Raw genomic sequence first — 27,309 nt, 5'->3', positions numbered from 1 at the left:
AGCACCCTTTTGAAAATGAGCGTCAGACCTTCTGGAATAGAAACCGTGGAAGATTTTGTTCTCAAAACACATCCAGGACGTGAGTGTTTGCAAAAATGCCTGGCAAAGGGAAGGGAAAGGGCAAGGGGAAGGGGAAGGGCAAAGTCAAGGCGCCCGAAGTGGACGAAAACACGCCGCTGAGCGAGCTGACGGAGCAACAGCTGGCGGAACGCGTGGCCAAGATTACGGAAGAGCTGCGACGCATCCTGGAGGAGAAGAAGAACTTCCAACTCATGAGGGACCAGGTCAAGGCCTTCTGGGAGATCTCCAAACAGAAGCTGCAAGACGTGAAAGATAAGCTACGCGAGGGCGGCATCGCGCGCGACGAGGCCAAGATGCGCCACCGCATGAAGGTGGCCCAGTACCAGCAAAAAGTCCGGCACTTGGAGTCGGAGTGCCACAGCAACGTGTCGCAACTGAAGCTGGAGAAGACCAGCTTCTCCACCGTCAACGACAACAAGCGTTTCGAGATGGAGCAAGGGGCCCTGAACGAGATCCGCCGGCTGCAGGTGGACCTGAGCGAGAAGGAGCTGTACAGCCAGAACCACATCGCGCAGCTGAAGTTTGAGCAGGCCTCCGAGATGGTGGACATCATCGTCCCGCACGACTGGAGGACGGTGGAGCTGGAGGCCAAGCACAACGCCAAGATCCTGCCCATGATCGAGGCCTCGGAGATGAAGCTGGAGGCCGAGATCAACATCCTGGACACCCAGATGCAAATCCGCCTGGAGACGCTAAAAAAGGAGCACGACGGAGCCTTCCGCCTGGCCTTGAAGCGGAGCTGGGAGTTCTACCAAGCCCACATGGAGGAGATCTCGCTCCTGGAGAAGCAGCTCACCACGCTCATGTGCCAGGGGGTGGTGCGGCAGCTGTCGTCCATCCAGAAGCAGCCGTCGTGCCCGCGGAAGAGCCTCCAGCTGGACAAGATGAACCTGCAGGAGCTCCACTGCCAGCTGGAGAAACACAACCAGGACAGGGCGCAGCGCGAGGCCAGCGACGCTCGCCTGGGGGCCCTGGATGAGGAGCTGGAAGATTTGTCCATCGACCACAGCGTCCTGGTGCGCAACCTGGAGAAGAAGGAGTTGGAGCACCAAGCTCTGCTCAAGAAGCAGGCGGCGGGACTCCTGGAGGCCCAGAACCGCCTCGGACTGCAGACGAGCCAGCTCAAGCTCAAGCTGCAAGTGGCCTCGGAAACTCTGGAGAAGCTGGAGAAGAGCCTCAGCGAGTAACCCTGGCCGCGGGAAACTGGAACTGGAACTGGAACTGGGGACCTGGGGGGATCAGGTTTAGGATACTGGTCGAGATCTCTTGACCAATACAGATAGTATCACTTTTTGTACCTACTTACTTATGTGACTATGTGACCACTTAACTATGTGCTTATCTATGTTGACCTCTACTTATTTATTAAGTATGTTGACTACGTATTGATTTATTTATTGTTATTATTTATTGATTATTTATTTATCAGTTTCTTAGTTGTGCACTTCCCTACTTATTTATGTTGTGACTAATTACTACTCATCTTTGTTGATTATTTATTTATTCTCATTCATTGATTATTTATTTGTCTGTTTGTTAGTTGTGCACTTCTCTACTTATTTATGTTGTGACTACTTAATATGATGACTACTTATTTATTCATAACCTCTTTATTTATCGATTATTTTTTGTCTGTTGTTATTTGTGCACTTTAAACACTTTAAATCTCATTAGTCTTGTATAATGACAGTAAAAGCATTCAATTCAATTCACGAACTACCAATTGTTTGTATTTTTTGTCACTCCCTCGTCGTTTTAGGGTACTTTCAGATCATTGCTTTGACATTTCTTTGAATTTCTATGTGTTGCTCGCTTTCTGCTGATTATTGGGCATTTCCAAGTTACTTCAGGGAAGTTGATTTGTTTTTCTTTTAAATTTAATGTACTAGTTTACTCATTGCCTACCTTTAACAACAATGTTTTAACAGGAAGATCTGGCAGTGATCATTGACTCCATCCATTTGGAGGGATCAGATAGTGATATGCAAAGTCGCTTAATCGTGGTGTACTGTTACTTTTTCAATTTTTTTCCTCAGCCAGTCTGGCACCAAATCCGGAGATTGGTAAACCCCTTAACTGACTTGCTCACAAGATTAGCTTTACAACCTTTCTCCTGAAAACACATTAGTCCTGATAATACGTGGGTCACAATGCTCCCAAGTAATCTACTTCCTGATGACTGTCAGAGTGGCTGGCATGGTCGCGGTGATAAAACTGATTGGAACACAGTGCAGTCGATGGCAATTAGAAAACAAAAATACGCCAAGATGTTGGGAATCAGTACTTTTTTTCCAACAACATGTATCGTCTTACATTGATTCACCATATATGCTGTTAAGAATGTGTGACCCCTGAATTGGTGGCCAGCCAATCGCAGGGCACAAGGAGACAAACAACCATTCACACTCACACTCATACCTAGGGGCAATTTAGAGTGTCCAATCAGCCTACCATGCATGTCTTTGGAATGTGGAAGGAAACCAGAGTACCCGGAGAAAACCCACGCAGGCCCGGGGAAAACATGCAAACTCCACACAGGTGGACCGACCTGGATTTGAACCCAGGTCCCCCACTGTGAGGCCGACGCACAAACCACTCATCCACCGGGCCGCTTTAGCATCGTTTAATATTTTATTTAAGAGGAACCAACAGGGCTTACTTTAATACAAAAAATGGATTTGTCATTTATACTGGTGACATTGCACTGTTTTTACTGCTGTAAAAATATGGGTATCGGATCGGTTTGGGATCGGAATCGGCAAAACGGATCCGATCAGAAGTCCGAAAATTTGCATTCTGGTTTAAATGTGGAATTGAAGCAAGAGCAAAACGACACTTGTTTAAGATGGTTGCCGTGTAAACGTGTTCTTTGACGCTTCCATTTCTGCAATCTCACGAGTGGACATCCACATTCTTTACCTCGGTGACACATCACAACAGACCGCGCCTTGTAATGTTGCGCAGAATGAACAGCAGGCCCGCCTAAACGCAACCAGATGTTCCACCGTGGAAAAGCTCATGGAGCCGAACTAGGCCGATCCAATATCTGTCACCACGGACCAATCCCAAACCTGGATTTTTAGGCCTTAGCTAAACAGTCCTTCTTCCTGTTCCTCACTGAGGTAACTGTTCCTATTCTGAGTAGCTCTTTATTCCGATGTTGCCATTTCATTTCGAGGCAATTCAGGCTGGGAGCCAATCACGACGCAAAGTATGTTAGGTGGCTTTAAATGAAGTTTTTGTGCGTGGAATACTCGCACCTTGTCATTTCTAAATGGCCTAAAATTTAAAAATGTGGCATTTTAAGATACTGTACTGGTATAAGCCAATATTTTGATAGCTGACTAATCTATTTTCAAAAAGTATTTATCAGTTCATGTAGAAAAAGTTTTTTTTAATTCACTTTACACAGAAATCGAAGACTTTATACTGTATTTTTTTTTGTGGTACGTAAAGTTTGACCCCAAAATCAGTTTCAAAATGCAACCAAATGTTCGAAACACCAGACATTTTTACGACAATGACCTGCAATTAGTGATGGAAAATGTACAAAAATATAAAACTAAAAATATAATCTACAAATATAAAAATGTAAATACTTAAAATACTGCCCACGTCCTTGAAGTGAACCGTTATCCGCGATATTCGAGGGGTTACTGTAAATACATTTTTATTTTTAAAATGGATTTTCATGCTCTTTGTGTATTTCAATGGCACACATAACCAACAATTGGGCCATCTGGCGTCACTTTCCTGGTCAACAAAACGGAAGCGCATGTGAGAATTTGAGGTCAGCGCACACCTGCGAGGGTATCGACTGGCATTGTTTTTTTTCCCAGGGTTTTTGGACTTTGGACAAGATGAAACCCAAACATCTCTCCGCTAAAGCCAAATATTTGCTCCTCTTTTCCTCTTTGCAGTCTTCTCTCTATCATGCCTCACTGTAAAATGTTTATGTACATTTGATACTGTTTTGTCCTGACTCCAGCTTTCCGCGCTCAAGGATGTCACTATCGTTTGTTATTGTTCCTCATGACATTTCTCCTACTTTTCTACGGATGGATGGATGACAGAAGAAACCGAGGACTGTTTTTGGTTATTAGAAAAACTCCATAAAGACCTGGCATCCACATGCACTTGTGGTCAAAAGGTTTTGAGACATATTCTCATTCTACTGAATGGTGAAGTGTCTCAAAACGTTTTGACTCCAGAGATCACATTTTTTGGTCATGAAGGGTCACAATTTTAATATTTTATGGCCTACAAAATGTCATGTTCACACTATGGACTCCAGATTTCAGTTATAATTATATAAAAATCTGTTGGATTATTCTTCACCAAATGAAAATTCATAAAATGCTTTAAAAAATATGACAAAATTTAAAATGAAGAATAAAAACAATAGGTGGCCCGGCAGAAGATTGGTTAGCGCACCAGCCTCACAGTTCTGGGGTTGAGGGTTCGATCCCAGGTGGGTCCTGAATGTGTGGAGTTTGCATGTTCTCCCCGGGCTTGCATGGGTTTTCTCCGGGTACTCCAGTTTCCTCCCACATCCCATAAACATGCATGATACACTGGTTGAACACTAAATTGCCCCTAGGTATGATTGGTTTCCTTGTGCCCTGCGATTGGCTGCGTACCGATTCAGGGTGCCCGTAGTCAACTGGGATGGGCTCCAGCACCCCCCGCAACCCTTGTGAGGATAAGCGGTCCAGAAAATGAATGAAAGATTTGAACGCATGCGGGCGGGGCTCTGCTGCTGCAGTGCCCTCCCGCAGTGTATCCCACGGCACCCCCAAAACCAAGCCGCCGACTGAGCCCATTTCAAGAGCCATTTAAAGGCAGTCAGCAGCTTTTGTCATTAGCTCCTGATGTGCAATGAGCTAGGGAAAATGACACCGTCTGTTGTGTGAAAACATTTTGAAGAACTCCAAATGGTTGTAGCTGCTAAATTATGCATGGCCACTATTGACGTGGCTTTTAAGGGAACATGCTAATTTCATGCCCTGGCTTCAGGAGACATTATCGGGTAGAGAAATGAGTGGCTCATCAAATTATTTTGATTGACTTTGAGTCTTTTAATGATTTAAAATAGAAGTTCAATTGAGTACTAGAGGTTAAAAGCAATTTTAAATATTAAAAATTTGATTGGGTGGTGATGATGGGCTAATATTTTTCCTTTCATAGACTCTTTCATAATTATCTTCAGGTTGACTGAGTTAATGCAATATCATTATTACTTAGTAAGTCAACTATAATTACCGTATTTTTATAAATTGCATTTTTTCATAATTATTTAGTGTTTTTAGGCTGTAGTTAACCAGAAAAAATACCCAATTAATCCATTTCATGGTATATGTTACATAGTTAAGTTCACATTTTCCCCCCAAAATGGACACATTTCCCTCAAAATAAAATGAGATAATTAAAAATCAGAAGAATAAACATTTTGAAAGGAGCAAACATTTGCGGCGGAAATATATATTTGTTTTTATCGTAAGGCGGCGGTTGCTTTACAATGCAGTAAAAGGAACATAAAAGAACCTTTGGGTATGTTGCATTGTTGACTTTGTAGTGCAAACGTGTCACCTGAGAGTGTAAATTCAGGCATCATTGCACTCTGCTATTTTATGCATGTCCCCCACCCTCATGTTAAAACTCCATCCCCCCTTAACTGCAGTAAAAACATTCCTTGAATATGTGACCAACTCTGGAGTTACTTTATAAGTGGCTACTTTAAAGTTTCACCGGAAACAAGCACCCCATTTGCTGGTATTTATAGGTTACCCTTTCTCTAAAATTATTTATAACATCCAGACAACAAATGCTCAATATTACTATAATTCAAAAAGTACGGTATTTGAGAAATATACCTCATTTTCAGAAAACAATCAAAATTTGAGTCAATATGGAAGTGATATTGATATTTTGCATTTTGTCTTTGTAAATCGCCGGCAATTTGTTCATTATTATGAAATTTAAGAAGAAGAAAAAAAACATCAACTCTAAACTGTTTTTGGGGGCCCTGAGCATTTAATTTTTTTCCATTCATTTTCTGAACTGACGGTGGGAGGCAACCGGAATACCCGGAGAAAACCCACGCAAGCCATTGGCGAACATGCAAACTCCACACAGTGAAGACCCACCTGGGATCAAACCCTTGATTTATTATTGCTGTATCACTAATTCTAAAACATCCATTTTGAATACCAATAAAATAGATATTAATTAAAGGGATAAACTTCTTCTTCTAATACCGTTTCTCCAGCTTGCTCCAGTGTTTGAATGGAAGACAAGTGTATTGATTGAGGGTGGCGTATTATTTTCACAGTACCATCTGGTACCATCTTCACTGTGCCTCTGCCTTCAAGCATAACTTTCGTTGGCCTTTCTCGCCTCCGCTCTGTCGTTCCTTCTTTCTCTTCCACAACAATTACTTGAGTGTGCAAAAGTGGCGCGTTCAAGATGACTTCAACGTTTCTTTTGTCTGGCCAAACGATAACAAAATTCAGATGTCGCCAGATAGTACTGCGACTCCAATGATCGCCAATGAACTCATGTAAAGTCACAGCAGAAGGATTACGAGAGCCACACACGGCCCTGGAGCCGCAGCTTCAATGGCATTGAATGAATTAAGATTAGATCATTTTGTTTACAGAACAAAGTAAAGGTCATATTTTCTGTCATGATAATCTTCTCAAGGTTTTGTTGCTTCAGATTAAAACACTGGCCAGGGGTTAGCTTTTTCTTACTTCATTAAACAACTTTTAACTTATAATTATAACAACTTATAACAAACCACATTAAAGATATAACATTGAGAAAAGATATTCATGCAATATATATAGGAAACTGGACGTCTTATTGTGTCCCTTCATATCACATTTTTCTGATATATCGTCAATATTGCCCAGCCCTAGCTAGTGTAAAGTGAGTTTTTCCAGCTTTGTGAATTGTTTCGGGAGTACACTGTGATTTATTAGACGTTTTTATACAAGTCATTTCCGCTTTGGGAAGAAAAAGGAAAAGAAAGATGGCCCACATAACAAGATTTTTTTTCTGGCCTTGCTTTTAATATCTTCACACAAAGTCCCACCCGCTTGGTCCCCTTCCACAGCCGGTGGGACACTCCAATCTTCCAATCCAGCCGGGAAAGGAATGAGAGGCAGCCGTGGACGATACCAACTTTGAATAAAAATGGGTGGGTTTCAAACCAGGGTCCCGACGTTTCACCATGTTAGACTCAGTAACTCGTAATAACGCCGAATTCAATATAAATAATTACCGTTTTATAGGTAAATAAAACTAAAATCGTGCCATTTTGTGGCTGTGTTCTTTATTTTACTCCATCCTTCTTTCACAGAACACCCCTTACCGACGCCCCCTCTCGCCGAGCTCATGCAAACCCAGAAGAGAAACTAGAGCTCGGGCACAATGTGGCGCGAGTCGACCTACTAGAGTCTCGTCCGTCGAACTTCATCAATTATTCTCTCTCGGCACTACGGATATCTAATTATTATTATTATATTAACCACCACGAACAACGCCGCCTTTGGATTTAACCCACCTTCATGGAAATACGTCGTTTTTTCTTCGAGAAAAGGTGAGTTTAGTGGTTGTTAGGCGAGATTTAAATAGCAAAAACTTAATCCAAGCTTTTCCTAATGTCACGTCACTGCGCAAAACTTGTTACAATGCCCATTTTCTCATTTTATTAGCTGGTTTTATATTGACAAGTGGGCTGTTTGAACCCGTGTAAATCTGTGTCTCGACACGTAACTTGATGATGCTGCCAGTGTTAATGCAGAGGGAATGTTGCCATGGAATTTAGGTTGGCAACTTTTTGCTGTATTTTTTTTTGCCTCTCCACTAATTGTGTCATCTCCGATTCATCTGTGATGAGGAAAACAAAGCAAAGTTTTTTTTAAGTAATCCCTTAGGAGCGCATTCTTTGGAGTAGTGCTAATTTCCTCCCTTGTTGTTGTGTAATTACTCTGTCACACACACACGCACACACACATACAAACAGTCAGTCAGATGTTACGAGGACAAAATGGTGTTTATGCAGCTTTCCAGATGCCACAAAACTTTTTAAACTGCCTTGCAGGTCTCCAGTTCTTGCTGACTTTGTTGTTCTTAAATAAACTTAAAAGAAAAAAACTAAGAGGAAAAAAAAATGTTCATGTTACGCTGCCATTGACGGTGATAGACGTCCATTTTTTTTACGTTGACAACATTGGTATAGGAGGGATGTGATGAGAAAGGTGGAAATTGAAACAGATTTTTTTTTTAAATGATTAAGTATATATGCTAAGTAACGATGCAATCTCGGTGTGACCATTTTAATGTTCATGTTGCATCATAATGGTTGACCAATCTTTGGTCAAAATTTGAACAGAAGTGTGTTTTTTGTTCTTGTTTGGATAGAAGCAGTGCCGTTGAAGTAGGAAACGAGGATGTTCACTATGTGTTTTGATGATTCATTGAGATGAATGGTTGGAATGTGCGGCGTTAAAAGGTGTGGAGCCTATCTCTGGAAGGTCAATCTTCATCTTCATTGTTTTTTTTCCCTTTAAATTTCATAAACAATCTATCTGCTGAGTTGACAAAGGTTGTCTTTCCCTTTAAAATCAGTTCTGCGAACAATGGGAGCCAGTGCAAACAATTGCAAGTGGGGTTTATATGTTAGTATTCTTTAGGCCATAACAGAGGTCACACCTGCTGCAGAGAAATGTGTGGATTTGTCTCTCCAAGTCAACGTTACAACAAAAATGTCTCACTACTTCCTGTATTTGTCTCTCCTTCCTTAGATTGTGTTTTTTCACACCGCTTTGGTCTATGCAAGGAAGTGGACCCCTTAGTCCTTGTCACAAACATTTTGGGAGTCAACTCATCGGCAATTATTTTTGCAATTTGTCAACTATCGGCTACTGACAGTTGAATTAAATCATGTATATACCTTCTTTAATGTCAATCAACTCGGTGCACAGCGGCACATTTGGGTGGAATTCTCATTTTGTCTCACATTTGAGCACTTTTGAAACATGAAATATACTTGGAAGTTATGTTTAATTCACGTGTCCAAGATAGAGTTTTGTGATGCTTTTTTCCATTTTTTTAACATGTCGCATATATGCTGAGAAAGGATTATCACTACTTAAGTAATGATATAATTGTTGTCCAACGCCCATGAGGGGAAAATTTTGTTTTATGAACTTAAAAGCTAATCATTCTTTTATCATCGAGGAGTTCAAACAATACGAGAATTCACAATTAAATCGTTTCAAATCATCATCACTAGCCGTCCCAGTCAAAATGGTTTGGACTTCTATCACCCTGAATGGCTGGAAATGAGTTAAGAGGCTAATTGAAGAGGGTTTGAACCATGTGTAGGTTAAAAAAATCTTCCTAAACAGTTATATAGAGCAATGTTAATATTTGATTGGTGATTTTCATGATGCCTTTTCCTTCCAATGAGGTGATGTTCGACCAGCATGACTGACTGATAGATTCATGAGCTGGCCAAATAGCAGGTGGACGCATGCAGCCGGATGCTGTTGAACATTCCGCTCAACTTTTAAACATACCAATCCATTTAAAAAAACAGAAATGGAGACCTCTGTCAGGTATGAAAATGGGACAACGTTGTCAGTAGCAAACTGTCAGAATGTAAGCCGGGATCCAGCAAATGTAGAGTTCTGGTTTTTCTCTAATTGCAACTCACGTCTTAACCCTCTCCTTAAATGCTGCCGTACTCTATTTTGAGAACACCTAATGGCTGGGTTGACGTCGCTGCGGCGTGTTGGGGAATTACTCACACGCGGTTCAGGCTAGAGCACTGGGTGGGGAGCTGGGTCTGTTCTAACATGTCGCCTGGTACTGTTTTGCAATTGCGTGTGTGTGATAGTAGGCGATCGCTTCAAACCAAAGCACATGGTTAGCAGCCACTCACGAAGGAAGGCATGCTCCTTTTGTTAATCCAAGAAAATACTTTTAACGAGCTAATACCAACGCGCTTTGGTTCTTTCTTTGTTTTTCTTTCATAAATATGTTTAGCTACAAAAGTAAATTGTATAGTGATACATAGAAAATGTTCAAAGATGAGGTTTTTTAGGTTATGACCGTAATGATACATACACAAACTCACCACAAGATTTGATAGTCAAATTAAAAAATGGAACTTTGAACTTCGTGCACAAAAATACTGCTTAAAAATAAATAAATCTTCAAGAAGGTCTTATTGATAAACCATTAAAAATGTCATGTACAGTAATCCCTCGATTATCACGACTTCACTTATCGCGAATTCACTACTTCACGATTTTTCCCGCTATTAATTATTAAAAATTAAAATAAAAAAAAATTAAAGTTCATAAAAATGTGAAAATCCACGCTAAAATTCGTAAGCGGAACCCAGTCTTACTAAAAATTATTATAATAGGGGTGACCCTACTTTGCGATTTTTCAATTATTGCGGCCATGTTTGGTCTACATTAACCGCAATATTCAAAGGATTACTGGACAGTGTTAACAATGAAGTCCCTTGTCATACATGCATACTTGGCCACCATGTCGCCAGTGTTTAGCTCCATTGACTCTGTGATGTTCCACCACCCTTCTCCTTTCTTGTTCTACACCTTACAATGTGAAAATTACTAGACTTAAAACCAGCAAATTTCAGTCCAGGCTACGTGTAGTCATGATACAGCTGAAATGAATGTGTTGTGCTTGAAACCGGGCGTCAAGTATCATCCATCTCTTGACAATATGCTCACTTGAGAGGTACTTAAGACAACTACTGCTGTAGTTGTAGTATAGTCTAGTGTAGTGTAAATATCAGTCTTCTTCCTTTGGGAGATTAGGCTTAAAAGCTAAAACCATACATGGTACGTATTTATAGACAGGTGCCTCCCCTCAGCACTTTTGCATAGCAATACACACAATGAAGTATGTTTACTCCTTAACATCCCACAAAAGACATCAAGTGTGGATCGCTTAACGGGCTTTTTCCCCCGTTTACATCTCGCTTCTTAAGCTACCAGCAAGCAGCTTTACAGGGTGGGGAGAAGGACTCAGCCTGAGCATCACCGTCAAAGCTAATGCCGCCGCGTGACCGCTGTGATTTAGAGCGAGTCGTCAAGCTCAGCAGCATTTTCTCTTCAGCTGAATAAACAGTTCTCCTGGCCGCGGGAAAAAGTCACGACCTTTCAAAGCGAGCCCTTGAAACATCTCCGCTAGGACGACGTATAGTAGATCCGGTGAACCGTGAATTCATCCGTATTGTTTCATGATTAAAACACATTTTTCACCCCAAAGGCCAACTCGCTGATAAAATTGAGAATAAAGCCACATTTCCCAAACAGACAATTTAATGCATAATCCTCGCTACATTTTAGAGAAGGACCCTTAACAGGCACTCCGCCATGACATTTACTCGTAAAACATTGAATAGTGACACACAAATGCCTCGGGAACAATGATAGACAAAAACAGACTTGTAATTTTTTTACGCTGCCAAGAACAAATTGTATCAATAAAGCTTTCCTGGAATTCTAATTCTACTACTTTGATACTGTCATTAAAGTTTCACTGCTTCTATTTTTACGGTAGTGTTTACTTGTGAATTTAAAGTTAATAATCAAATTCATATTTTCAATGCAGCGGAGGGGCTATATTGCTTTTTGGGTCAGCTCGCCCAGCCAAGGTTAGTTTTGAATACTGTGAACAACTTCATGAAAATGAGGTTACTGCTCTAACAGGAGTGCGTTATTTGACCGTTTATTACAGAGTTATTTGGACAGTTGTAGTACGCTAAGTAGGAATGTAGTTTGTGGGCGCCGCATCTCGAATCAATGGTAGACATTGTCAAAATGAGAAGCAGATGTGAGCCCGGATTTCTCCTGACTGCAGCACTTTTCCTTTTTTTTCTCTCCCAGCCCTCGCCTTTGAACACCACCTCCATCTTTCCTGTGCACTCTTTATTCAGGATTGACACTTCCTCTACCTGCAGTGTGGCGACAGCCTCCTCCCGGGATGCGATTTTCCTTTTTTTCTCTTTTTTTTAAATCACCAAAGCCGGGGAAGCTTTCCTTTAGACTCGCTGTTCCCCGCAAGCAGCTAGGCGCAGCGACTCATCCTGCGTCTGAAACTAAGAAATAGACCTGCATAGTTTGAGGGAGAGGCCCTCTCGCTCTCCAAAGCCCTTTTGTAGGATTTGATGACAGGCTCTGCCGCCGAGTGCTTTGCCACGTTGACAGAAATCTCTGTTTGCGGGGCTGAAAGGGCCGCAGGAAGCTCAGTTGGCAGCTCTTTGTTATGACCCTGCACTGCTGTTGCATCGCACTCCACTAATATGATTATCTGCCACTCTCCCTCGCTTGCCCTAATTGGTCGGAGAATTTTCACGTCCTTCTACGGTCTCGTGTGCAGATGTTTCAACGCATTAGAAGATGACTTCACTCGGTTATGGCTGACTCACTTCGAACTGCAGATCCGCAACACGATCTTCAGCTTAACCCACTTTTTGAGCCACGCTACAGCTTTTTGCTGTCGTTTCCTTTACAGCTAAAAGTCAACCGAGATTGAAAAGCCCTCACAAAGTACAGTATATCAAATCTCCTCAAAGTCTTGAACAAAATTGGCCGTCTTCTAAAATGCGGGCAAAAGTTGCTGAAGATTCCACAGAGGGCGCCGGTCCTTGAATCTATGTAACGCTTTATAGGGCACATGTTAAAATTGGTATGATTCTTTTTTTTAATGGCATCTGGCATAATCTAACAGGCAATTCTACAGTTTGACCATGGCGACCCCTTAGGTGAGAATCCAAAAGTCCATCACTCCCAACCCAAAAAGTAGTAATTGGTCCGATAAAGGGTTAAAAGCTCAGTCCATCCATTTTTTAAATTCTAAATTTTTAAAAATCCTAAAGTCCTCCAGACAACTGAGGAACTCTGCGGTAACCTCAGTCTCAGTCTGCAGAAGGTCCCCACCTTGTGGACTTCCTGTGTGTGGCTCCAGTTTTTTTTACCTAGGTCTACAATGTCTTATGTGTCTTGTGTATGTCTTGCTACTGCAACCAAGAAATTTCCCGAATACGGGATGAAATAAAGTCCTAACCTAACCTAGTTTTATTGTGACTTCAAACAGGACCCAATTGTTCACAAGTGGATCACAAGATAATGGGCGTTGAGTTGGAATCTTTCTCATGTCAGCTGAATAAAAGCCATTTTTTGGGTACTTCCACTAGTGCTTGCTTACAGTACTGTATTTATTCAGAGAATAATTCAACATTGTGTTAGGAAGCAACGTGACATTTCAACAGCCCCATGATATGCCAAAGTAGGTGGTCAACTGAAAAGTCAAACAATTGCCCTTTTCTAAATCATTATTGTCGTGGGCCATGGATTCCTTGGGAGAGCTATTATGTTGACCAACCCATGTAATCTCATCGTAATTGTATAATGACAATAACAGGATTCAATTCAATATAAATAAACTCATATGGCTGCCACCATTCAATGATTATTCGACAAATATTTGATCTGGCCCTTTGTCAGTTGTTCTGTGACCTTCTTTTGTCCTCTGGGAATTTTCACAGCATCCGGGAAGCTCATCTACGTACATCTCACGCTTTTGGTTAATGTGTCTACACAGTGGTCGAGCGCAGCCGGGGTGTCTCCATGCTCCTCTTCCCGGCGAGTACTGAAGCGCGGCTGAAGTCGGCGCATCAGTGGCGGTGGTAGAGGGCCGGTGGGCTCACACGAAGATGAGCAAAGTGAACTTCCACAACAACAAAGCCATGCAGGACCGCCGCTGCGTCTGTGTCTTTCTGCCCAACGACGATACGCTCAACGTCATAGTCAATGTGAGTGGAAAATGCATCTTCCGCTTCGCTGCTTTTCAAACATTCTCAAACGGCAGGAATCTTTTCTGCTGACCTTTCAATAAAAAATAAGCAATTGTAAAATGGCTGGTCATGTGGGATATGCTTCATATCTCCTGAAACTAAACACAGACATTTTTTTCTCCCTCAGAATGAAACATGATTGAAAAAACATTTTCAATGAATTCTTTTTTTTTAACCTATTAAAGGGCACTGATTTCATTTGACGTCTAACACTGTCCGTCACACTAAAACACAGTCAGTCTTGTTGCCACATTCAAGTATTTTTTTTCAATTCCCCAAAATAGCCACTTTCCTTATAAAGAATGAAAATATAGGTCTACCATTCTACTCATTTCCTACCATTGACAAGGATAGATTCCAGTTCATTTCAACTGGGAATGGCAGTCAGTGAGTTAAATGAGTACTCTATCGAGGGTTAACCATGATTTGTTTTTTTTATTGAAAATGTTAAGATAAGATTTTTACCCTATCATTTCCACCTTAGGTAAAAACCCTGTGTCAGGAGCTGTTGGTCCAGGTGTGTGACCTTTTGAGGCTGAAGGACTGTCATCTATTTGGACTCAGTGTTATTCAAAGTGAGTCCACCATTTTGTGTGCCAAATCTATTTACTGAAGACTTTTCAGACGGCTGCAGGAGGGGGTCACGACATGCCCATTGTGAACACTGACCCGTTAAAACTTTTGTAGCCTGGCATTTTTTCTCCTTGGCTGGGAAAAGCGCAATGGGCCCTAAATGTAGCATGTCTCACCTAGCTGTCATGGAGGTCTCCATGGACCCGGGCCCCCTCATTCTGACTAACTCTATTGTGCAGCCCTGGAAGGGTCATATCAGTTGCTGCATGTGTGTGTGTATAGTTTAGTGTGTGAGTGCAAATGGGGCTGCCACAAATGATTACCGTTATTTTTGGGACTCTAATAGAATAGATTAGAGTAGAATCTTTTATTGTCACTGTACACATAATCAACCACAAGACAGACCGTGTTGAACCCTTTGGCTCTTTGACTAGTCAAGTGTTGCTAATTTATGGATTTTTGCAGACTAATGAGATTTATGTCTGTTGTAAGATAAGTACCATCATTTTCAAACTGTAAGTCGCACCTGCCAAAAAAATGGACAATGAAGAGGGAAAAAAAGTATATGTGAAGTGTCATTTTAGGGAGGGCATTTTTTAAAATTTGATCAGCAATGAAGAACAAACATATTTTAAAGTAAAAATAAATTAATGTTTTATGTTAATTTAACATTTACTGTTTTAGGGTTTAGCCTTTAAAAAACATAAGTGTTTCTGTGCCCAAAGAGAGGAGAAAAATATATAAAAGTCGCAGGCCAAACTATGAAAAAAAGTGCAACTTATAGTCCAGAAAATACAGTATTTTTTAAAAAAGTCAGATACAGTCACTTTCCCTATAAATAGTTAAAGCCTAAAAAAGAATTTGGAAATTTTTTAGATCAACAATATAAATGATGAAAGTACCCTTTGATTAACTTTATAGTTAACTTGTCGATTAATTGTTGCAGCACTCAGATGAGAGTAACACTGGCAGACAACTGCAGAGGTTGAGAGCCTGTTGCAAAAAAAATAAAAATGTTGTTTTCAGACAGCTGGCGTCCAGATGAGCCAATGACGGGCCGAGCAGCGCACTGGCTCGGAGCCAGAGGGTCTGATTGTAGGACATTCTTTAAGTGTTTGTCTGAGCAGTGTCAAATGCCCAAGTCAAACAATGGCCACCCAGCCACTTTTGTGACAGTCACTGTCCCCACACCCCACCTGGAGGACACCTCATGTTCTGGGGTCTCAGTACTAGTCCTCCATGTGTCTCACTTTTGAATCGCATGTGTCAATCTAGTGATTAAAATGACATACACAGTGTTTTGTTTAATCAAATTTATTATGTGGTATCTGAAACATGTTTTTTTTGTAGTTCTCAGCTATTGATATTGAATAAAACTCCCAGTAGTGACAAGATGATAATTTGCGTTCACCCTTTGTTTATAAAGTATGTATCAATAATAACATACCCAAAGTTCGCTAAGTGAAAATGTGCCTTTCTCTGCGCAGATAATGAACACATTTACATGGAACTGGATCAGAAACTGTCCAAGTACTGCCCCAAAGAATGGAAAAAAGAAGCCAGCAAGGTAACCACGCTGTAAATCTGTCCCTGCATTCTACTGCTCCACAATGAGGTAGTTGATAAGTCACTATTTACACACCGGAATACTTTGTCTTTCACACAGAGTCATGTATACCAGGTGTTTGACAGTCTCTTGAACAAATATAAACTTGTTCTCTTCATGATGCACGCACTCTCTCCCACCATGTTTAAAAATGTTGCACTTAAGTCTCCCAGAATAAAGTAGGCCAGATTCCTTTGAATTATAGCGTGATGAACTCTTCCACAGGGAATCGACCAGTTTGGCCCACCAATGATCATCCACTTCAGAGCTCAGTATTACGTGGAAAACGGACGTTTGATCAGGCAAGTCTGGCTTACTCATTTAATTGTGGCTGTCAACTAGCGTGCTAACATGAATGTGTGTGTGTTTTTGTGATTTTTAGCGACCGGGCTGCCAGGTACTATTACTATTGGCACCTGAGGAAACAGGTGCTAGTCTCACAGTGCATCCAGAGAGAGGAAGCATACTTCCTGCTGGCGGCTTTCGCCCTGCAGGCTGACATGGGCAACTTCAAACGGAACAAGCACTTTGGCAAATACTTTGAACCCGAAGCTTACTTTCCCCCCTGGGTGAGTGCACCTAATAGCTATATTTGTTTTGTATATGGGTGTAACACTACACTAAAATGGCATTTTATGTATGCTCCATTCCTTGCAGTGCTCCATTCGGTTCATTTTGGGGCCAACAAAGGCAGCCAAAAAAACACTTATAATGTTTTTATTTAAATGATGTAAACACTAGAACTGGTGTAAAAATGCAATTAAATGCAATTTAATGACACTCTGAAGTTTAAAACAAAAATAAATTGAAAATGAAACACTTAAAAACGTTTAGGAAATTCGGTATATAAACAAGAAAAGCTTTAACCCATTTACTGCAAAACCCTGAAGATGACAAATATAACTATGTAGTTATTTATTTAAATAGCTCAGGCTCTTTGCTTGTATTTGTCACACCTGAAAGTTATTGAAGCAAGCAGGTGAACCGAACTAAAAATAAAAAACTGAAACAGTCCAATACGTCCACGTGAACCATTACACATTGTTTACGCTCACACAGCTTCTTCATTCATTCTTCTCCAATGCCACATTTAGCACAATGATCATTAACTCATCACCACTGATGGTGAAAAACATCTGAATGGTTGACAGCAAAGGTCAGAGGGAGTGCAGCATTTTTGAATCACTGGCAGCCATTGACCAGTTGGATTTTTGTCATTAGAGGTGACATACTTATTTCTGAGTTTGGGTTTTCTTGGTTCGTGAAACCACACCCGGCTGATTGCGCCAACTTCCTGCAATCTCCCTCCTTATCATAACTCACCACAGGAAATAACAAAAAAAGAAAACCTCAAAATCAGAAGCTACATGGTGAACTTCATGTCCGCCATCTTTCCCTTCACTAACCTCGTTCTTCATAATGGAAAACATTTCAGGATTTTATTCATCTTTTTGCTTAGGTGATAACCAAGCGTGGCCGCGACTACATTCTGAGACATATCCCCAACATGCACAAGGACCAGTTTGCCCTCACCGCCTCCGAGGCGCATCTCAAGTACATCAAGGAGTGCGCGCAGCTTGATGATGTCACCGTCCATTACTACAAACTCTTCAAAGTCAGTACTAAATATTATTAAAGCCAGATGGTGCTGAATTGAGATGAATGGGTGTCTTTATTCATTAACCAGCCTCTGTTTTTGACATTCTCTCTTGATCTAACTTTGATTTAGGACAAGAAAGAAGTGGAGGCATCTCTAACTTTAGGACTGACATTACGTGGGATTCAAATATTCCAGGTATAATCCTTCATCTGGATCAGATTGACTGCTCCGTGCGCGGATGATCACTTAATCCACTCGGCAGCCACGTTAATCTTTGCTCCATGTTTGCAGAACGTCGGCTCCGTGAGGCAGCTTTTGTATGACTTCCCGTGGACCAATGTGGGGAAGCTCGTCTTCGTGGTGAGTCACATATGCCATCAAATCATCCTAAGCCTCTTCTGGCGAGGCTTGCTTTCTCTTCCACGGTGTTGTGCGTCAGCCCCGTGAGGCCTCTGGAACCAATCGAAGAATTAGGAAGGATTTTCCTGCCCACACACAAAGTAGACCTACATATAAAATACGACACGACACTATGTACACTTACAGAGAGCCTTGACATTGGCACTGTTGAGTGAGTCATGGTAATACGGAACATTTAACACTTTAATGGGCACTCATTGAACTCATTTGCTTCCCAGTCAAAATGGAGTACTAGACGTCCCGTGCCGTCAATGCCACTGAAACATAAGTGTTTGTTTACTTCCTCTCCCCAGGGAAAGAAATTTGAGATCCTCCCAGACGGGTTGCCCTCGGCCCGGAAGCTCATCTACTACACGGGGTGCCCCGCGCGCTCCCGCCACCTCCTCCAGCTGCTCAGCAACAGCCACCGACTTTACATGAATCTGCAGCCCGTCCTCAAGCAGGTCCGCCGGCTGGAGGAACATGAAGGTCAGTCAAAGACTTCCATTTTCTCTTGTATTCATTATAGATGCACGAATTGGAGGCAGGGATGCAAGAATCACAATTCACTCAAATTACTTGCCAATCTCGATTTTTTTAACAATCATTTTTGTTTTAATGTGAAGCATTCCCATGCAATAGTTCTCTAAAAAAACAAAAAGAAAAGAAAATTTAAAAACATTCCACTAAATTATCATTTGTTTTGTTGAAAAATATAATGAAGCATTATTTTTATTTACAAAAAAACCCAAGGTTTTAAAAAATTGAATAGACATTTTCAGATTTTGGGAATTTATTTAATTATATTGGATTGGATAACTTTATTCATCCCGTAATCGGGAAATTTCGTTGTCACAGTAGCAAGAGGGTGAGGATGCAGAAATAGGAAAGGCATTTTAGACATAAATAGATAGGTAATAAGTAAGTTAATAAATAAATACATGAATAAATATATAAATAAATAAGCGTGTTGCTGAAGTGTATATATATATATATGTATATATGTATATATATATATGTGTATATATATATATGTGTATATATATATATGTGTATATATATATATGTGCCAATTCATGTAACCCCATATATACGTGTACATACACCTATACATATACATACACACATACACATATAATACATAAATCAGGTCTCGTGTGGAAATCTGACATGAAAGACTATATGAGAATTATCCCATATAAATTATTTTTAAATTCTCAAACAATTTGAATGTCAGACAAATGGGATATTGTCTGACCTCAAAAGCCAAAGTAATAAAGCCATTAAGCGGTTGCAAAAGAATTAACGCACAGTGACTATATATAGAGCGTCAATATACAAAAAGACCACGACTGTTCATGACCAAATACTAACATGCTAATGTAGCTAACTGTCACAAGAGAAAAATAAGGATACAATTGTTAATTGTTTAGGTGATCGACCGATCCCTGAAAAATCAGTGCACCTTTAATGGGAGAGTTTCTCTGTAGAAAAATAAGTCACTGCTATTTCTCATCATGTGTGAATTTCCAGAGAAGAAACAGTACCGCGAGTCTTATATCAGCGATGCTCTGGACCTGGACATGGATCACCTGGACAAGCGTTCACGGGCCAGCGGTAGCAGCGCCGGCAGCGGCTCCCGCCACAAACGCCTTTCCCGCCACTCCACCGCCAGCCACGGCAGTTCGCACACGTCTGGCATCGAAGCGGACAGCATCCGCGTGACCCACCCGACCCCCCGCGGGGCCCTTAGGACGTGTGGCTCGTCCACCGCCAGCCACGGCAGCTCGCGCACGTCGGGCGTGGAAAGCGGTGGCAAAGAGCGAATCCTGGATGATGACGGTACGCTAACACTGACCACCAGGGGAGAAAAACTAAAAGTCAAAGGCTTTAAAATGAATTCACTAGCAAACCATCACTTTTGAGTAAACAAAAAAAATACATATTTGTTAAGCTATGATTATTGAGCAAACCATTTGAAATCCTTAAGATTAGCCACTCAACTGTAAGTATAAAAATGGCACGTTTCAACAGGATTACTTTCGATAGTCACCTAATTGCCAATTGTTTTTGCAATTACTTGACTATTCGGCTATCAAAATATTTTTTTGTTTTTATTAGACTTCAAGTCAAAACCCCAAAAGCTGCACTGGTAAAAATATGAACAGCATAAATCCCCAACAATTTGTTGCTAAGCACAAAATTTAATAAAAACTCTTTATGTAAAGGTAGAACAAAAAACAAACAAATTTAATGTGACTTTAAAATTTTCTCCTTGTAGTCAGGATGGAAAATTCATGAAAATGAACTCACTCCACAGGTGAAACGTGACGAAACGGCACACGGCAATGAATATTTCCTTTTTTTAAATACTTCAAAGACTCATTCTGCACTTGTCAGTTGCCATATTTGTGCTAATAAGTCAATGAAGGTTAAAAAAAGTGACACAAACCAAAGTTTGCGCAGGTTCAAATCAGATATAAATCCCGACAGAGATCGAGATGCTGGTGGACGACCCGAAAGACTACGAAGAGCTCAGCGAGACATCCTTACACCAGGAGCTGTGCATCCACATCACTGAGGACATGTTGACCATGTCCCCCGATCACAACAACGGATTATCTGGTAAAAATTGGATTTCATTTAAAAGCAGCCTTTTTATTGACAATTGGTCAATAAGTTTACGAAACGCGACGTCGGCAGGTCTCGTCGTGAAAGACGTCAGCTCGTCCACATCCAGCTCCTCGGAGACGGTCGTCAAGATGAGAGGACAAAGCATCGAGTCCCTCCCGCAGGTTGGTAAACCATACCTGTCAACCTCTGCCGATAACTGCCCTTATAAATGATTATGATTCCCCTTACAAACCCCCAAAAAACCTTACAAACACCGTACGAGTCGTACGACTTGTACAGTGTTTGTAAGGTTTTTTGGGGGTTTGTAAGGGGAATCATAATCATTTATAAGGGCAGTTATCGGCAGAGGTTGACAGGTATGGTAAACGTCCTTCATAAAGAGCAAAAACGTCTCCCGATGTCAAAAAATGACGACCCTGTGCAACATTATCAAATCAAAAGCCTTTATTGTCATCAAACACAGCTGCGTATAACGAAATTGGTGGTGCTACTCCACAAAGTGCGCTTTCCCAGGAAAAAATAAAATAGAAATAAAAATAAACATAAATAAGTAATAGAAAAATATAAAAAGTCACGTCCTGGCAAGGTAAATTCTAAAATATTGCACAATCTAAGATATTGCACATTGTTATTGCACACCCCGAAGTTATTGCACAGAAGGGATTGTGTGTCGTCCTAACGCAAATTCAGAGTCCTGATGGCTGAGAGGGGAAAAACTCCTTTCATAAATAACTCCTTGGTTCCCATTGACAGCGATATACGCTAAAAATCTTATTTGTTTGCGGCTCGCAGACGTCGACCTGCCGAAAGCCTTCATCGTCCGGCGACCGCCACAGTCAGTCGTTGGATGACGTCCGCCTGTACCAGAAGGACTGCCTTCAGTGGGCCGAGCTGTGCCAGGACACGGCGCACAGCTACACTTTCGGGTGTGCCCAGGAGCTGAGCGACGGCGGAGGCGGAGCCCACCAGGGTCTGGCCGATCAGTGCGCCGGGATCAAGAGAACCAGCAAGTACTTCTCGCTGGACCTCACCGGCGACGACGTGCCCGAGTTTGTAGTGTGAGGAATTCCTCTTCTCCAAAAGTCTGTGTACCTTTTAGCCATTTGTTTTTCCCTCCAATTTTCCACAAACAAGCGTATTTTCCATCTTTTGTGTGTCAACATCAAATGGGAGGTGAAGCTTACTAGTTTCCTGATTCATAATTGATACTTGACAAACAGAAAACTAACCTTTGTCACATGTGCCATTACGGGATAGAAGGCTGGGAAATAAAATAAAACCCTGAGAAATACCTTGTTTTTGTTGACACATGAAACGAAAAATGGAACTGTAGTTTGTTTTTGTTTTCCCCAAAAGTAGAATAATAAAAACAAATGTCCAAAAGGTACATAGAGCAGCAACGCTAAAGGGATGGAAAATGACTCCAATGGCGCACTAGCAACCAAAGACGACGAGATGGACAAATGGACGATTCACACACCTCTGGACAAAGCGAGGCGTGCGCCACCCGACGTGCCTTTTTAACCCAAGACAATCGCCGCCTCCCTTCCGTTATTTGAACACCGCCTGGTGCCGTTTTAAGGTTGTTTGCCCGACGCCAACTTAAAGGAACAGACAACACCCAAGTATAAATGAACATCATGTGAAATACACTTTGCTTAAAGTATTTTTAAGTGTCTAGACATGCAGAACACTTCAAAGCATCCAAACAACTGAACTTATGTCATTTTTTCCCCAACAAATCAAATTTAATACTCATATCTTAGTTCATAGTGATTCCATCCAAAAAGAATTCATCAGGGAATGCCCTCTTTTTTTTCATCTAAAAGTCGACGTTTGGTTGTGTGTGTGTGTGTGTGTGTGTGTGTGTGTGTGTGTGTGTCTGTCTGTGTGTGTGTGTGTCTGTGTGTTTGTGTGTGTGTGTGTGTCTGTGTGTGTGTGTCTGTGTGTGTGTGTGTGTGTGTGTGAGAGAGAGACGTCTCCACAGGATGAACTATCTTGCCAGTATTTAAAAAAAAAAAGTTGGCAGAATATGAAATTTTAACTCACCTTATTCACTTGAATTTTTAAGTTCTAATGAAAAAAAAAACAAGCTGACGCCTTAAACTGGACTTCGGTTCACTTTTTTTGGTGCCATTGACTGTGTTAGACGTCCAAATGTGAATGTTCATTCACCTCGGAGTTCAAATTATTATTTTTTAAATCTTTTTTTCTTTAAATAGACACTTGGAAGGCTGCTCGATTTTGTCCTAAAGCGAAACAAGACCAAAAAAAGTCGAAAGAACACTTTAGACTTTGGGGGAGTACGTATTTGCAAAGATATCAGATGAATATAGAACTGGATGCCAAAAGCGAATTGGGAGGCAATCTTGTCGGCCATTTTGTGTCAGTGCCGTTCAATAACAGTAAAATGATAGTCAATGGAGCTTGTAGTACTTTGAAATACAATACGATCATTTTGCTGCTTTTTGCATTTAGCGCTAGACACGTGATATCTATGAGTATTTGAGTTTTTGTACTATGAATAAGACAAAAAAATGTGCGAAAGCGGTCAACATGCAGATTGCTCAGCTTTAATTGTTTTTTAATGCATTGCAGCAACTGAACAAGTGTTGTGTTTTTTACAGTGTATTCTTAAAATGTGTTTTATTTTGAAATTTTATGAATGAAAACGTTTTCTTTTTTTAACAGATGGTTTCTTTTATCATGATGAAGGTACAGAACCTTTAAAAAAAAGAAGAACCACCATTTTTTTTCTACTAAGTCTCTTTGATGCCTCTTCTGTCATCCTTTCTGTGAAAGGATCTATCTCGCTCTTCAGGAAAAAAATGTTTTTGTCAACTTGTAGCGTAAAAAAAAGATTTCTCATCACTTTTATGAAGCGGACTGTGTGCCTTTTTGGTACTAATGCCTCTAATATCTGATTAAAAATCTACATCTATTTGCCAGAAGGCTGTTCTTGTGTGCTGATTTTGAATATCACTATGTAGGAAATTAGGAATCTATCATTTTTATTCATTGAGCTTTATCATGTTTCGCAAAGTTTGATAGGACAAGACGTATTTTTTTATAATGGAAAGCAGCACTGCTAACTAAGCTTTTCCTTTTGAGTTAGGGAAAAACTAATATATCTTTTGTATGTGTGTACATTTAGTTTTGATTCAAATTTAATGTATTCATATGGAAGGGTATTGCATTCATTCACAATTATTACAAGCAAAATAATATTTCTTTTAAAATTAATACAAAAAATAAGAGAATATTTACTGTATTTTTTTTGAATTAAAAATGAACCTTTATTTGTTATCCCTTTTTAAAATTTAAACTAATAAAATATAGTATTTCATCAATAGAAATTCCCTTTATTGAAATTCGATGATGAATAAATAATAAAAATATTTTCTTTTTTCCCTTATTGAATAAAAAAATTATTAGGAGACTTAAAATAAAGGATTTGGTCAATTCTAAGATCAACGATACTGCTATGATATTTTTCATTTATTTGATTGAATTTAGGTGGCGTTTAGTATTTTCGATTCACACTCCTTACCAGTAGATGGGGGTAATGAGTCTAAACTTTTCTTGCTAGTCGTCATTCAAAAAAAGAAGTGAAAAGAGGAGTTTGCTAGCGGTAGCTAGCTTCTTACGTCAATCGTTTGTACTACTTGCTTATCTTGCGACTGCAAAAATGTCAGAAAGAAAAGTATTGAATGTAAGTAAAACACCTAGTTGTGTAACTAATGAATCTTTTCATGGTGTTTGTTTGCTATGACCGCCGAATGTTTCACAAATTGTTGTTTTTTCGTGCTGGTACCGAATGGGACAAAAATGTCGCGGCAGGCTTGACTGACTCGTTTTTTGTCATTATTTACAGAAATACTACCCTCCTGATTTTGATCCGGCCAAAATACCAAAACTTAAACTGCCCAAAGATCGACAGTACGTGGTCAGATTGATGGCACCATTCAACATGAGGTGAGTGGACCTCAGTCCATCCTTAAAAACGGATTAAAATGTCTTGTTTTCCTGGTCAAAATCCCAAATGTGACTCAATCAATGATCTTAAAATATAATTTCAAACAACTACAGCCCCAATTCAAATCAAGTTGGACCTTATGTGAATGACAATGATTTTTAAATTCTGTAAAACCTTTTTTTATTGAGCACAGTACAAAGAGGACTTCTTCAATGTTCAGATTTGTATCAAATGTATTATATTTGGAAAATAACTTTGATAATGTACAGGTGTAAAACATGCGGCGAGTACATCTACAAGGGAAAGAAGTTCAACGCACGTAAAGAGACGGTACAAAATCAATTGTACATGGGGCTGCCCATTTTTCGCTTTTACATCAAATGCACGCGTTGCCTGGCCGAGATTACCTTCAAGGTGAGTGGAAGCAATAAATGTGACAGTTTAAAAAAAAAAGACGTCATTGTAAACGGCGCACGCATCATTCCAGACCGACCCGGAGAACACGGATTACTCCGTGGAACACGGCGCCACCCGAAATTTCCAGGCGGAGAAACTCATTGAGGAGGAAGAGAAGCGAATTCAGCAGGAGCGAGAGGATGAGGAGCTTAACAATCCTATGAAGGTCGGTGCATGCAAAATCACAGTCGGGGATTATTTTGGGTTCGACACACATCATAAGTAGGGTTGATCAAATTTGGGGTTGTTTTGACAGAATCTCTTGTTGGATGCAGGGCTGTCATTTGAACTGAGGTTTATTGAACTGGCCCCGTTTTATGGTAACATTGGGCTGGAGACTGGAGACTTTTTATTTGCATTTTCAGCCCTGCCCAAAATACTATCCCATCTAAATTATATAGGGATATGGTGATTCTTTTTCTTTTTTTTGCCCCCTCAGTTTCCATTCCTGTAATTGGCCCCTTTAGTTGTATATTTTTTTTGTTTGCATCCTGTTTTGAAAAAAATATTTTGGTCACTAAATGCAAAATAGTCACAATACTACAATTTTTATGGTTATTTTGCCAGAAATTTACAAATTTTCACTTCATTTATTACATTTTTTATTAAACAATACATATATTTTTTTGGTGCCGTCTGCCAGGTGTTGGAGAACCGTACACGAGACTCCAAGATGGAGATGGAGGTCTTGGAGAACCTTCAGGAACTGAAGGAGCTCAACCAGAGGCAGGCCCAGGTGGACTTTGAGGGGATGCTTGGCCAGTACCGGGAGCTGGAGAAGAGAGAGAGGGAGCGTGAAAAGGAGGAGGACGAGAGGGAGACCAAGTAAAATGCCCGATGACATGACAGTGGACTGTTACGTTCATTTCTGACCTGAAATCTATTGCGCAGAGACATGTTGGATCGAGCGCTGGTGAAAAGACTGCGAGACTCGGACTCCGAGAACGAAGAGGAGAGTGACGGAAGCAGAACAGACGTCCAATCACAGCAAATTGAAAGTCCCACGGACATCCTCACCATGGACAACTCCACAGAAACACACGTACGTGCAATACTACCATTTTTCACTGCCATTTGGCCACCGATGAGGAAATATTGCTCCCTTTTTGTCCTACAGAGGCCGCTGATTGCGAAGAAGGCTAAGGTGGAGAGCTGGGAGAAGAGCGTGGGAACGCTGGGGGCGGGCAACGCTCTCGGCTCACTCGTCGTGCGCAAGAAATCGGCGGGGGCGGGTCTAGTTAAGACCGCCGCTGCAAATTTAACAGGTATAGATTTTTTAAATTACTTTTTCACACCAGGCAGAGGGGGAAAAATGACAGAATTATAGCAGCAGATAAATTAACATGGCATGTCAATGCAAATTGCTCTGTTTTGGAGTCGGCCTCCAGTGGCAATTTTTAGTACTGCACATTTTAAAACATTGGCTCGTTTTTCCACAGTTGCCCTGATTTCATATCTCAAAGTTCCAGGCACTCTCTGGCTACATTTTGCCTTTTTAGCAAAGTGATGGAAACTTTTCTTGCCATGAATTTCTTCTTTTTAGACACAAAGATGGCAAAGCCTTCGACCGCTTGTCCTGCGGCGCCAAATGGGTCATCCTCGCTCAGCCTGCTGGGTAATTATTCTGGAAGCGAGAGCAATGACAGCGACTGATGATCAATATGCACGTATATACATACCTATGAAACCATGGTTTTCAGTGAACATATTTTAGTGTTCTAATAAACTGATTTTAATGGAGCTGAATTGTATGAAATATTTTGGAGACCTGAGCTTATATGGATTATTTATTTATTTTTTAGAATTGGTTTGTATAGGCTCCCTCATCATTCCAAAACTCTCTGTGATTTGTAGTTTTGAGCCTAAGACTAAGTACTAAGTTATTGATATGTATATTTCCCAAACAAAGGTATGTTTTCAAAATCATATCTTATATAAAAATAATTTAACGTCTAGTTTTTTTAAATAAGTGACGGTGAAGTTTTATCATCATAAGAAATATGACAAAAAAAATTAGAGATAAAGAGAAGCGTATATAAAAAGTCTCTTCCGATTTAAATGCGTCACTCCTCCCCTTT

At 40.6% G+C, this 27,309-nt stretch overlaps 3 protein-coding genes across 3 annotated transcripts; all 3 read left to right on the top strand.

Moving 5' to 3' along the window:
* Positions 1-86: 86 nt before the first annotated feature.
* On the top strand, positions 87-1,268 carry LOC144090103 (dynein regulatory complex subunit 4-like; the record flags this gene model as incomplete). Its single annotated transcript, XM_077621421.1, has 1 exon — positions 87-1,268. A coding segment is annotated over one exon (1,182 nt), but the record flags the coding sequence as incomplete, so codon positions are not given.
* Positions 1,269-7,508: 6,240 nt separating this feature from the next.
* On the top strand, positions 7,509-23,744 carry frmd6 (FERM domain containing 6). The gene is made up of 14 exons (XM_077621553.1): positions 7,509-7,684; positions 13,735-13,945; positions 14,472-14,562; positions 16,048-16,127; positions 16,392-16,468; positions 16,549-16,735; positions 17,626-17,781; positions 17,896-17,961; positions 18,058-18,126; positions 18,480-18,654; positions 19,699-20,007; positions 20,659-20,790; positions 20,869-20,960; positions 21,592-23,744. The coding sequence occupies exons 2-14, from the start codon at positions 13,847-13,849 to the stop codon at positions 21,859-21,861; spliced, it is 1,803 nt and encodes a 600-aa protein (XP_077477679.1). The 5' UTR covers positions 7,509-7,684; positions 13,735-13,846; the 3' UTR covers positions 21,862-23,744.
* Positions 23,745-24,344: 600 nt separating this feature from the next.
* On the top strand, positions 24,345-26,971 carry yju2 (YJU2 splicing factor homolog). The gene is made up of 8 exons (XM_077621107.1): positions 24,345-24,511; positions 24,674-24,774; positions 25,045-25,189; positions 25,263-25,397; positions 25,875-26,056; positions 26,123-26,273; positions 26,349-26,496; positions 26,775-26,971. The coding sequence occupies exons 1-8, from the start codon at positions 24,488-24,490 to the stop codon at positions 26,882-26,884; spliced, it is 996 nt and encodes a 331-aa protein (XP_077477233.1). The 5' UTR covers positions 24,345-24,487; the 3' UTR covers positions 26,885-26,971.
* Positions 26,972-27,309: the final 338 nt, after the last annotated feature.

Source organism: Stigmatopora argus, chromosome 15, assembly GCF_051989625.1.
Source record: "Stigmatopora argus isolate UIUO_Sarg chromosome 15, RoL_Sarg_1.0, whole genome shotgun sequence".
Taxonomy (NCBI): Eukaryota; Metazoa; Chordata; class Actinopteri; order Syngnathiformes; family Syngnathidae; genus Stigmatopora; species Stigmatopora argus.
Note: the sequence above shows the minus strand (reverse complement) of the source record. Positions and strands in the feature narration are given on the sequence as shown.

Excerpts from the sequence above, each read along its gene's own strand:
- frmd6 (XM_077621553.1), top strand. The coding sequence starts at position 13,847 with ATGAGCAAAGTGAACTTCCACAACAACAAAGCCATGCAGGACCGCCGC. Across the intron at positions 16,469-16,548 it reads GAAAACGGACGTTTGATCAG|CGACCGGGCTGCCAGGTACT; the intron begins GCAAGTCTGGCT and ends TGTGATTTTTAG. Across the intron at positions 20,791-20,868 it reads TCACAACAACGGATTATCTG|GTCTCGTCGTGAAAGACGTC; the intron begins GTAAAAATTGGA and ends CGACGTCGGCAG.
- yju2 (XM_077621107.1), top strand. The coding sequence starts at position 24,488 with ATGTCAGAAAGAAAAGTATTGAAT. Across the intron at positions 25,190-25,262 it reads TGGCCGAGATTACCTTCAAG|ACCGACCCGGAGAACACGGA; the intron begins GTGAGTGGAAGC and ends GCATCATTCCAG. Across the intron at positions 26,274-26,348 it reads ACAACTCCACAGAAACACAC|AGGCCGCTGATTGCGAAGAA; the intron begins GTACGTGCAATA and ends TTTGTCCTACAG.